Genomic DNA, 11,762 nt, shown 5'->3' on the forward strand with positions numbered 1-11,762 from the left:
GCCATCCTGGGTAAGCAGATGGCTCTCAGCCTACCCCAGATAATAACATCAAGATGATACAGCAGGTCAGATGTGGGCCCTCTCTCTCTGGCTAAGCCAACTTGAAAGGTGAAATCACTGCCCTCCCCCCTACGTGGGATCAGACACCCAGGGAAGTGAATCTCCCTGGCAACGTGGAATATGACTCCCAGGGGAGGAATGTAGACCCGGCATCGTGGGATGGAGAACATCTTCTTGACCCAAAAGGGGGATGTGAAAGGAAATGAAATAAGCTTCAGTGGCAGAGAGATTCCAAAACGAGCCGAGAGGATCACTCTGGTGGGCACTCTTACGCACACTTTAGACAACCTTTTTTAGGTTCTAAAGAATTGGGGTAGCTGGTGGTGGAGACCTGAAACTATTAAACTACAACCCAGAACCCATGAATCTCGAAGACAGTTGTATAAAAATGTAGCTTATGAGGGGTGACAGTGGGATTGGGAATGCCATAAGGACCAAACTCCACTTGTCTAGTTTTATGGATGGATGTGTAGAAAAGTAGGGGAGCAAACAAACAGACAAAGGTACCCAGTGTTCTTTTTTACTTCAATTGCTCTTTTTCACTCTAATTATTATTCTTGTTATTTTTGTGTGTGTGCTAATGAAGGTGTCAGGGATTGATTTAGGTGATGAATGTACAACTATGTAATGGTACTGTAAACAATCGAAAGTACAATTTGTTTTGTATGACTGCGTGGGTGAATATTCTCAATAAAATATGATTAAAAAAAAATAATGAAACATCCCAAAAAAAAAAAAAAAAAAAAAAAAAGCTGATACAGCCAGGATGCCAAGTTTGGGTCAAGGCTGCAGTGACAAGGCCCTTCCTAATGCGGCTTACCTAACACTACGTTTGACAGCGTTAACTGGGTATGATGGTGGAAGGGAGGAGGAGCTGGAGCAAGAGGAGGCCCAAGGAGTCGGTCATCGTTGGGAAACTGGTTAATTTCTTCTAAATCCGGCTTTTGGAAAAGGTGACACAAGCAGAGTCTCTCTCAGGCAGCGTCTTGGGTCCCCACAGCCAAGGGCTCTGGGCTCCCATCTCAGGGAGGGATGAGGTGAGGGCGGCTGGCTCCCCTCCTCACACCCAGCCACTCGGACGACCCCCCTCCCACAGCTGGAACAACAGTGGGCCCCTCTTGAACCCCCACCCCCTGGAATGTCTCGCCCCACCCCCGGCAGTGGCCCTCAGGCTAACCTTGTCCGCTCACTCCTCCTCTTCCCGTGAGGAGAGCTTCCGCAGCGCCGCCTCCTAAGCAGACATGTGTGGACTTGAATCCCAGCCCCACCGCCAGCCAGGTGAGCCTGGCAGGTGATTTCCAGTCCATAGCCAGGGGCCAAGGTCGCGCCCACCTCCCCCACCCACCCCCTCCACTGCTACCTATTATTCTGGCCCCTGAGTCTACCACGTGGTGACTTCTGAAGACAGTGCGACCTGGAAGCAGAGAGACCTGGGTTTGCTTCTTGGATCCACCTTTCTGGGGCCCCCCATTAGACAGGGATTGTGTCCCCAGTGCCCGGGACAGGGACTGAAACAGAGGCATGCCAGCCGATATGTGAACGAACAGGTGACTCAGCTCTCCAGTGCACAGGCAGTAGTTGCTGCCTCCTGGCAGCTGGGCTGGGCTGGTGAGCCCTGGGCTTCGATAGGACCTGCAGCTGGGCTCACGGAGGGCACGGCCCCTGCCAGTGACCCCATGGGGCTGGGGCACAAGGCCCTATGTTGGCAAACTGTCACCCAGGCCAGCCTTTGAGGATATTAGGCCCTTACCAACTCCTGATTGGATGTCTTTATGTCTGCTTCCTGGATAAAACAAAGAGAGAGATATGCTGTCAGGGAGGTAGTGATAAATTTGAAGCACTTATGTTTAATCTTGCTTCCCAGTCCCAGAACTACCCAGGTACAGGGAAGGGAGTCAGGAGGCCTGGCCTCAGTTTCCTCATCAATGAGACGGGACAAGTCTCCTGGGGCTCCCAGGAGTCCGTGGGTGGCAGTGCTGTGGTCTCAGTTGGGAGTCAGGAGGTGGCTGGGGAGGATGCTGGGAGGAACTCTGCCGCCCAGGAGGCTGGGATCTCAACCCCACACCCACCACCTTCCACGGGCTTCTCAGCAACTTGAGACTGGTTTTGGCCTTCAGGTTTGGTGACCACCATAGATGTGAGAGGGGTGACGAAGTTGTATTTGAGCGACAAGCTCAGAGTTTGGTTCTTGAGGGCCTGCTGCTCGGCGTCGGGCGCGGAAACCCTGCAGGTTGAGGACATCAGAGCTCAGCAGGACCCTGGAGACCTGGACAGATTTTCTACTCTCTTCCAGCCTCTTCTGGGAAGAGAAGTCTTCTGAGAGAGAGTCTGGAGCTCAGATACGATACCAAAACCCCACTCTCTGTCTGGGAGATGCTCCATGCCAGCTGATGCCCATGTCACCAGCAGAAGGCCTGGGAGGCACTAGTGCCACGTGCAACCCCCAGCCAGTCCATGACAGTCCAGGTCACTCACATTTGCTCCAGCTGTTGCTGGATGGTCAGGTATGCCCAGAGTCGCTCAATGAAGTTGTGGAAGACGTACTTGGGGCTCCGGAACTCCTCCTCCTCCTCCGCCACTCTGGACTCCGTTTGGAAGGTGAAATTCTGCTTATTCTGGAAAGAGGGTCTCTACCAGGTCAGGAACAGTGAGGGCCTGACATCTACACCTGCCCTGGCCCTTCCTGGCACTTTTGAGAGAAGCCTGAATTGAGCTGGGGCGGGTCTCATATGCTGGCTGCCAGGATTGCATTTCCTTGGAGTAGTGTGGGGGAGGGAGGAAGTATAGGGGTGCAAGGAACTCAGTCACAGAGCCTGCACGGATGAGAAGGAGGTGGAGAGGAAAGGTAGCAAATTATCCCAGGTGCAAAAAGGCCAGCACAGAACCAGGAGATCAGGGCAGAGCTTTTGGAAGAAAGGGAAGTGAGGACAGGATCTGGACCCTGAGGTCAATGTAGAAACAGCAGGAAGGATTTGTAGGAGAAAGGGTTCTTAGATATAGCTCCTCCTCTGCTGGGGAAACTGGGGATGGAGAGGGAAGGGCCTTTTCCAAGTTCAGAACAAAATTTAGGCTCTGTGTTCTGGGCCCTGCCCACCCCAACAAACTGTCTCCTGCCCAAGCCCACTGCTGGGCTATACACTGGGGGACAGTGACAGGGAAGCATATGCCCAAGCTTTGTGGACTGACTGCTTCCTCCCCTGGGGAGGGGCCTGTGGTCCCAGGCTGATCCTGCTTGCAGCCTGGGACACGGGGGGGGGGGTCCGTGGGCAGAGGAACTCCAGCCCTCTCCCACCAGAGCTCCCCACGGCAGCCAAGAGACCTTGGACATGTGGATCAGACCCAGCCCCCAGCCCCGCCCCTCCCCGCCCCCTGCTCCAACCTCCTCTTCTGTTTCTCACACAGAGCTGAGCTTCCCAAAGCTTCATCACACACAGGCCACCTGTGCAAAATTTGCCCTATCTACACATGCAGCTATTTATTTGATGTTCTCCCTTAAATGAACTTTAAATAGATGAACACTTTATACTTGGTCTTGTCCCAAGGAATATCTGTGACATCTTAGGTTTGAGGTTTGAGTTATATTTTCCAGAATACATAACTACTAAAACAAAGACATGTGTTTGTGAATTCACCCGAATCACCTTGAGTTCTGCATTTTATCCTGGCCTCCAGGATAATAGCAGCAGCTAACCCTGATGGAGTGCTTACTCTGAGCCAGATGGGAATCCCCACAGCTGCCTTACAAGGGGGAAACTGAGGTACAAGGGAGGTTAGCTGACCTGCCGAAGATCTCACCTCTGGAAGGGGGCAGAGCTGGAATGAAGCCGGGCTGGCCATGGGGCCTGTCAGGACACTTGGCTCCCACTCCCAGAGGCCCCACATCCACTGCCTCGCCCCGCTTGCCAGTCTCCCCCATATTCTGTTCCTACCACACTGGCCTGGAACATTTCTCTCTCATTCCACCAGTGGGGCTCTGCTCTCTTCCTACTCACCCCTCAGTCTCGGCTGAGCCTCCTCCAGGAAGCCCTCCCAGACCTCCAGACCAGGCCAGGGTCCCTGGTGCTGCTCTCCCAAGTCCTTGGTGCCAGGTGCATCCCAGCCTGTGGCTCCCACTAGCCTGAGAATGCCACGAGGGCAAGGTTCACCCACTGCTGTGAAGGACTTAGAGAAGGGCCTAGAGAAGGACTTGGCAAATAGGAGGTGCTTGGTTTCTCTTTGAGAGTGAGAGGCACTCCCCAGGAGTCCCAGTTCCTCTGACTTGAAAGGTGGTGGAGTGTGCCACCCCACTGGCTCCAGCTGCCCTTCCCTACCAGGATGGCTGGGCCACACTCACCACTCGCCCGCTGACTTTGGCCAAGAGCACATCAGGGCCCTGGTCCCGGAGCTTCCCGGCCACCACCATCTCTGAGCCCTTGAAGAGGAGCCGGAATTTGTCCTGATGACTGTCTCCACGGCACTGCTGGGATATTCAAAGGCCACTGCCGTCATCAGTGGGTTGGCCACCTCCTGGTAGAAGTCCTGCAGGGTGGGGGGTGTCAGAAAGGCCAGCTGGGGCTGCCTGGCCTCTCTGTGCCCTCCCACACTCACACAGCCTGCCTGGGGGGTGGCATGGAGTGGGGGGGGTGCTGGCACCTGGAGCTGCAGGGCGGAGTCTGAGTCCTCGTAGATGCGCCGAGCCAGGCCGCCATTCTCCAGCCCCAGCTTCTCCAGGAAGGCATAGTTGACATCAAAGCCAAAGCCCAGACAGAAGAGGCTGAACTGGCCGCCTATGGCTTCCCGCACATTCTCTTGGATCCTTGAGGGGTTGGTCTCACCTGGACTCACCAGTTTGGAAGGGGGTGAGGTAATAGTGATTAGCTCAAGGGATGTTTCTGGAATCTGAGAGCTGGAAGGGCCTCAGAGACCCCCACCCCCCACAGCTCCCCCAGTCAGCGAGGATGGGGCTCTAGCTGCCTGCCCTGGGCATCATGCCCAGGAGTTGCTGGCCCCACCTCTCTGAGTCCACTCACCCACAGTGGGGTCCCCATCAGTGAGGAGGATGATGAGCGCAACGCTCCCACTGGGCAGCAGCTCTACCCGGTTGCTCTCCTCCAGCAGCTTCACAGCATTCAGCACGGCCTGGTTGATGTTGGTCCCTGAGGGACACACACTCTCAGGGTGGCGCCCCACCGCATGCGCCCGAGCTGAGCTCGCGCCTGGAAAGCCCCTGCCCTGCAAGGCCACAGAGGAGCTCACCGCCCTGGGCCTGGATGCTGGCAGCGTAGTTCTTGGCCTCATTCACGTTCTCGGCCGAGGCTGGCAGCAGCGAGGGCTTCCACTGGGTCGCTTCACTGCTGAAGATGATGAGGTTGAACTGGTCTTTGGGGTTGAGGTCATCCAGGATCTTCATTAAGGCTTCTCGGGTCTGGTCAGCAGGAGGGGAGACAGGAAGGGCTGGCTCAGTGGAGCCTTCAGGCTGGCATCCCTGGCCCACACCCCTGGGTGGGGGTTTGGGGGAACCCAGGGAGATGGAAGAGGGTCTATCTGCTGGATGGAACTGATGGCATGAAGAGCCTGGGAGTTTCCAGGGTCCTGCCTTGGCCCCTGGGACCCACCTGCTGGATTTTCTTGCCACTCATGGAGCCGCTAGTGTCAATGACGAAGATCACATTCTTGGGCATTGTGGGCAGGCCCTCAGGGGCAAAGTAGTGCACAAAGTAGCCGTTTTCGATCTGCAGCCAGATCAAGACGGTACCCAGGCGGTCAGGGTGGCAGCCCCTGCCCCCAACCCACCTCCCCATCCTCCTCCACCTCTGGGTCACCAAGCTCCCTAGGCTCGCCTCATTCCAGCCCCACCATCTCCCCTCCCACCACCAACTCCCCACATCCTCGCCATCTTTCAGGACTGCAGAAAGCCTTGCCTGGTCATGCATGGCCTGCTGGGAACTTTCACTCATTTTACCTCTTATTTGTTTTAGTATTTGAGGCAGCTTATCCTAAAAAGCTCAAACAAAATAAACTGAGATCCAGCAAAGGAGGGAAAAAGACTCCAAAAGCAAGTAGTAAAAGGGAAGTGTATGATGCCAGCAACTTGTGTGAAAGAAGCTACTGCACTTGAGCATAAAACCGAGCTCTGAGCTCCCTGGCAGAAAAGGCAAAGAGGGAAATCCCACAGAGCAGCTCTCTTCAGTAGACAAACATTTTCTGCTTCTGAAAGGAATCTGTTTAACAGGCAGCACAACTAAACTGCTTGTTTTCTGTCTATGTCTAGTGCATGCTGCTAAGTAGGGGAGTTCATGTTGCCTCTTCCAGTACACCCAAGCTAATGCCCTTGAGGGTGGACAGATTTCCAAGCTGCACTACTCCGGCCTGGAGCACACCCACATGAATGGAGCCCCCGGAGAGGGTTCGGTTCACATCATAGCGGATGATGAAGCTGCCATCCAGGACCGTGTCCTGCTGCTCTGAAGACTTCTGCTGCTGGGATAGTGACGGCTTGAACCGGATGTGAGCCTAGAGGAACCATCAGGACTGAAGTTGGCAGGAGCACGGAAGCCTTGCCGACAACACCCCTCATCCTACTGGTGCATGAAATGAGAATCCAGCCTTGGTCTCTATTCCAGGGAACCTTTTGGCAGGCTGAGCTATCAGATGGACTGCCTCCCTAGGGGGTGGGAGGGCGAGGGACGCTCCTGTGGCCAGAGCCCAGCAAGCAGGGGCTGGGCTTAGGGGGCACACAGTGCCATTCTCCTCCTCCCCGGTAGCCCAGAACCCTCACATCAATCTGCTCCCCAGGTCCTCCCCCGACAGATCTGAGTTGCTACCTGAACCTTCCATCCTTCTCTAGGCCTTGCCCTCCCCACATCTGCCAAATGGCATCTGCAGCTCGGGGAATCTGCCCCACGTGTCTGTCTGGAAACCCAGGCTCAGAGGGCTGGTGTCTTCACCCCCCTGACCACAGCAGGCCCACCTTAGTCTTGTTCTGTGAGCTGGTGAGGGCGTCCACCAGCTGGTTGGTCAAGAAGGTGCTCTCTGTCTCCAGGAAGCTGATGCCCTGAGGCTCGAAGATGTGAATGTCCACCTGGAGCAAAGGTGTGGGCCACTGGATTGGCCAGGACCATGGGCTGGGCCTCACAGGAGGCTGAGCAGGATGGAGGGGCTGGCTCTCAGCAGAGCAGGGGGACTTCAAGGAAGGCTCCTGGGAAGAGGTAGCACCAGGTACCTGCAGGTGCTGGACCAGCTGCTGAGGCCGGATTTTCAGCAGCAGCTCATATGCCCCCAGATGCCGTTGGAGCAGCTCCTCGTACACCAGCTCGAAGGTGACCTTGGCAGCAGGGGCCACGCTGACTGACACCTGGAACTGCTCCATCTTTCTCCCAGTGGCCCTGGGGGAGGAGGGCATCAGGCCTGCTCCTCCAGGCCAGGTGGGATTAGGCTACTGGAGGCGGGAGGGGGGCTAAATGGCAGGAAGGCTCCCCCACACCAGCCCGTGGGGCTCCTGCCACAGTCCCCTTCAGCTCACCTGACGAGGCCGCGCTCTCTCCCCTGGCCACGGCTGCATGGTACTGCTCCTGGGCTGCAGCCTTCTCCTTGATGTTCCCGGGGTAGGTCACGCCGTCGATGACCCTGGGGCAGGCGAGTTGTCAAGACCCTGGTGGGAAGGGGCCCACTCCACGGCCTCCTCCAGGGAGCCTCCCCAGGATTTGGTGTGCCTCTTGACTGGGTGCTACCTGTCTGCCTGACACTTACTTACTATGCACCTACTGCATACAAGGCCCCGTGCAGGCACCAGGTAAGGGGACAGCCCGTACGGAGGCCAGCCATTTCCATCCTCCCCAAAGCTGTGCACAGTGGTGGTGACCATGGGTTTTACTGAAGGGACAGGGAGGGTGTTGCAGAGGAGGAGACAGGGGTGGGTTCAATTATTCCTCTCTTTGCCCTTCCAAGTCGTGCCCACATTCCAACCTGCCCCTCTGCCTCACGGACTTTCCCCACAAGAACCGGCTAAACACCAGCAAGAGCTTTCTGACCCCTTCCCTGCTGTTGTCTCCCGCTGTCCCACCAACACAGGGCACTCTGCAGGGGCCTGACACCTTGGGAAATGGGTTTAGGGCAACTGGTGGGTGGGACTCCTAGGGGGTGAACATGCTCCTAGTGGCCATTCTTTGGGGATGGAGAAGTAGAGCTGATCAGCTGTTTCTCTGGGAAGGAAAAGGACTCTTTGTGATGTAAGTATGGACATGTCAGGTAAACACACGCCTGATCCATCTGGGGGTGACATGAAAGGGTGGGGGTGTGCGGGCTGGGGTGGGAGGTGAGCAGGCCAGGGTGGCTGGATCAAGCTGCCCTCCTCCCCCTCCCTGACCTTCCTGGTTAGAATTTAACTCCGGGGCAGAGCTGGGACTGCTGGGTGGGTGGCAGGTGTCCTCCTCCTGGGAGGGCTGTTCACCGACTCTCCAGACACTCCCCTGGGGCTCCCAGCCAGGCCAGGCAGTGGAGCACCTGGCCCTGCACTTCTACCAAAGAAAGGTGGTACTGCCAGTCCTGGGCTCTCCCTGATGTGCTGGGCCCAGCACCTGGCAACCCGTGGGCCTTGGCATCTGTGTTGGAGCCGGGCACAGCCCATGAGGGTCACAGTGCGAGTGTGGGCAGCAAGGCCCAGGCTCCGGTGTGAGGCCGGGTCAGGCTGCTGTGACTGTGTGTGAGGGGGGGAGAAAACCACGGGGATCCCTGCCCCCATGCAGAGCTTTTGAGGGGTCTCATCTGGGACCCCACTCATTACCCTTTCAGAGTTTCTGGTACCAGCCTCTCTCTGCCCTCAATCAGTTTCCCCTGTGGGGCCAGGAGCAGACACGTATTCTCTCGAGTTTAGTAAACATTACAAAACTGAATCAGGAAGGATGGGGGAGGAAGGCAGAGGACAAGGGGAGGATCAGCAGCAGCTCACAGAGTCCACAGAAACCCCAGAGCCTCCCGAAGGGGCCACTGACCCAGAGCAGAAATGCCCTCCGCAGCTCCCAGGAGAGGGGGAAAGGGGATTAGTTTGGCTTAGAATTTCCAGTGACAAGGAGAGCCCCATCCTCAAGGCAACGTTCCACTGGTGGGCAGCCGTGGGGGTAGAAAGTTTTTCAGTATTCTGAGCTGGAATTGGTTTTTGCCTTAACTCCCCGAGTCTGTGCTCCTCAAAGGCAAAGATAAAAAGATGCTCTGGCCCAAACGCCTGCCACCTGGGCTGCACTCAGGGATGACGGACGGCTGGATGAAGGGGTGGAGGGAGGGCTGGAGCCAGGGAGGGAAACACCTTTGAATTGTATTAACTTCCTTGGTAGAGCCTCCAGCTCCCTGCAGCACCCACAGGTGGGGCACCCACTCCTGAGGGCATACGTTCTGTCACATCTCACATCAGGCAGGGAGTTTGGAAGGGTGTGGTGAGGCCATGCCCCAGTGCTGGGGTGGGGGGTGAGGTGGAGAGCTGGAAGGCACCTACATGGAGAAGTTGGTGATGAAGGCTTTCTTGGGGAGCTCCATCTGGAAGGTGGCCTCTTGCATCGAGTCGGCCCTGTTGACCACCCGGCTGGTGATGACCGTGTGGGCAAATCGGGCTGAGACCCTGGAGTCCACAGTGAGGCTGTAGATGTCGATGCCATTCTAGACAGAGGAATGGGGGGTAGGGTGGGGTTCGAGTCTCAATGCCTCCCCAGCTTGGGGCAGCAAGTCGGTCCTCATCCTGGTCCCATTCCAAGCCTTGACCCCTAACCCCAACTAAGCCTGTGACCAGGCCCTAGGCTAAGCCTAGTGGGACATTTAGAAAGTGAACACTCATCTCAAATGAGAGGCAGCTCTGTGCTTCACTCCCCACCCTACGGCGCCCCAGGGCTGGGGCTACCATCTGTCTTGTTCTGTGGGGCCCGTTGTACCCTTTGGGGAGGAACGAGCACACGGGGCTGGGGTGGAGGTTTAGGCAGAGGCGAGCAACAGAGCACCCTGGTGGGGACAGGGGCTCATACACAGTCTTAGCCCTGCCCAATGAAAGGGCAGTGAACAAGTCCTTTTATTTCTGGGGACACTGGCTTCCAAGGAAACTGGGGAGGTCAGTCCAGCCCAGTTGATCTGGGAGCTGGGAGAATCTGGGGGTAGACTAGGATCCACTCCCTAAGATGACAACGGGACTCTTCCTCTCTGCCCCTCTCTTCCCTGCAGGCAGGGGTTCAGGGACTTGGAACCTGTGGACCCTGGCAAATTCCTCCACCCATCTTCACAGGCATATGCTTTTTGCCCTCAGACAACCACCTTCCCTGAGGTCAGGAGGCCCCTAAGGAAGGACATGTGCACACACACAGACCCTTACACACCTCTTGTGTGGATGACCCTTTTTTAATGGGGGCACTACACGCAAAGCCCTCAGGGCAGTGCCTGGTACACGGTCAGCACTGCTTGCACACCCACGCTCACTCATGCTCACATGGCTGCATGCAGAGAGGCTCTCCCCCACTTTGCAGATATGGCCCCTCGTTCACCAGCTCGCAGCACTCACACACTCAGACACACACATGGGGTGCGTCTCACTCACAGACACCCGCTACCTTTTGGGCAGTGGTGGGCTGGAGGACAGCCAGCAGCGGGAGCAGGATGAGCATAATGCCTGAGGTGCGGGCAGGGGCCCGGGTCTTCATTCTGGCTTGGTGCCTGCCAGGCTGCTCTGAACTTGAGAGGAAGCAGGGAAATCAATTAGTAACTTGCTTGCAGTCCCGCCCCTGCGGGGGCAGGTTCTGGGAAATTGGGATCTGTATGCCAAAAACATAGTGGTCCCAGATAAGCAGCCAAACTGCCAATGTCCCATGAACCTTGGCTGGAGATGGGAACATGTACCAAAGAAAGGCAGGCTCAGGTTTGCGCTGGGTACTGGCCCTCTTTCAGAAAGGCCCAGAACCTTCCCAGGCCACTCCTACCCCAGTCATTCTACCAAGCTCCTAGGGCTGGGGGACACGACAAGCCACAGTTTGCTCGCCACAAGTCCAGCCTGGGGTGAAACAGAGATGACCGAGAAGACTAGACTAGACGGTGGGCTTCCTGGAGGAAGGGGGCCTTGGAAGCCAAGGCAGAATATAGCTGGGTCTTAAAGGCAACGAGAAGCCCTTGGAGGTGTCTGGGAGATCTGCTGGTGCCAAGGCAGGATAGCTGCCCCTTATTTCTGAGGTGACAGCTACTGGGCCCAGGAACCCCCTTCTCTCTCCTGGGTCCCAGGCTGCTGTTTGGACCGTTCCTAGCCAGCTCCTTCAAGCTCACCAAAACAAAGACCTGCTAATTTGGCACCACAAACCAAGAGCCATAAAGATGTTCATAACCTGTGGCCTGAGGTCTCGCTCCTGGGAATTTATTAAGAGGAAAGTAAGGAACAGAAGGAAAAGCAAATTGCACAAAGAAGCTCCTGAAGGAGAAGACTGGGTGTGGTGCCATGCACACTCAAATGGCCTACGTGGAGGCGAGTCATGCCAAGGGGCCGTGAACCAGGGCACCGAGTGAGAAAGGGCACCAAGGCAGAGCTGTTGTCAGGAGTGGGTGTGACACTGCCACAGCGCAGACCAATGGGTGTGCTGCCCAAGGGCCAATGGGGGAGGACAGCAGATGACTTTATTCAGTTTGCTTTCATAACAAGAGCAATAAAGTGAATGAACGTTTGAAGATGCAGGTGCAGCTGGTGCTGTGTTCCTTGGTGGCTCTGG

At 56.4% G+C, this 11,762-nt stretch overlaps 2 protein-coding genes across 2 annotated transcripts in view; both read right to left on the reverse strand.

Annotated features, from left to right (window-relative positions):
- Positions 1-11,762, reverse strand: part of LOC119505431 (store-operated calcium entry regulator STIMATE) — a 100,830-nt gene that overhangs the window by 18,991 nt on the left and 70,077 nt on the right.
- LOC119505426 (inter-alpha-trypsin inhibitor heavy chain H4-like) lies at positions 967-10,723 on the reverse strand. The gene is given in 18 exon segments (XM_037798205.1): positions 967-1,001; positions 1,238-1,291; positions 1,421-1,474; positions 1,811-1,843; positions 2,130-2,284; positions 2,536-2,675; positions 4,394-4,500; positions 4,503-4,578; positions 4,693-4,874; positions 5,070-5,195; positions 5,296-5,464; positions 5,655-5,771; positions 6,424-6,552; positions 7,010-7,120; positions 7,262-7,452; positions 7,577-7,665; positions 9,527-9,687; positions 10,623-10,723. Coding segments are annotated over 18 exon segments (2,004 nt in total). The 5' UTR covers positions 10,713-10,723; the 3' UTR covers positions 967-981.

The sequence above is a fragment of the Choloepus didactylus genome, chromosome 1 (assembly GCF_015220235.1).
Source record: "Choloepus didactylus isolate mChoDid1 chromosome 1, mChoDid1.pri, whole genome shotgun sequence".
In the NCBI taxonomy this organism is placed as follows: Eukaryota; Metazoa; Chordata; class Mammalia; order Pilosa; family Megalonychidae; genus Choloepus; species Choloepus didactylus.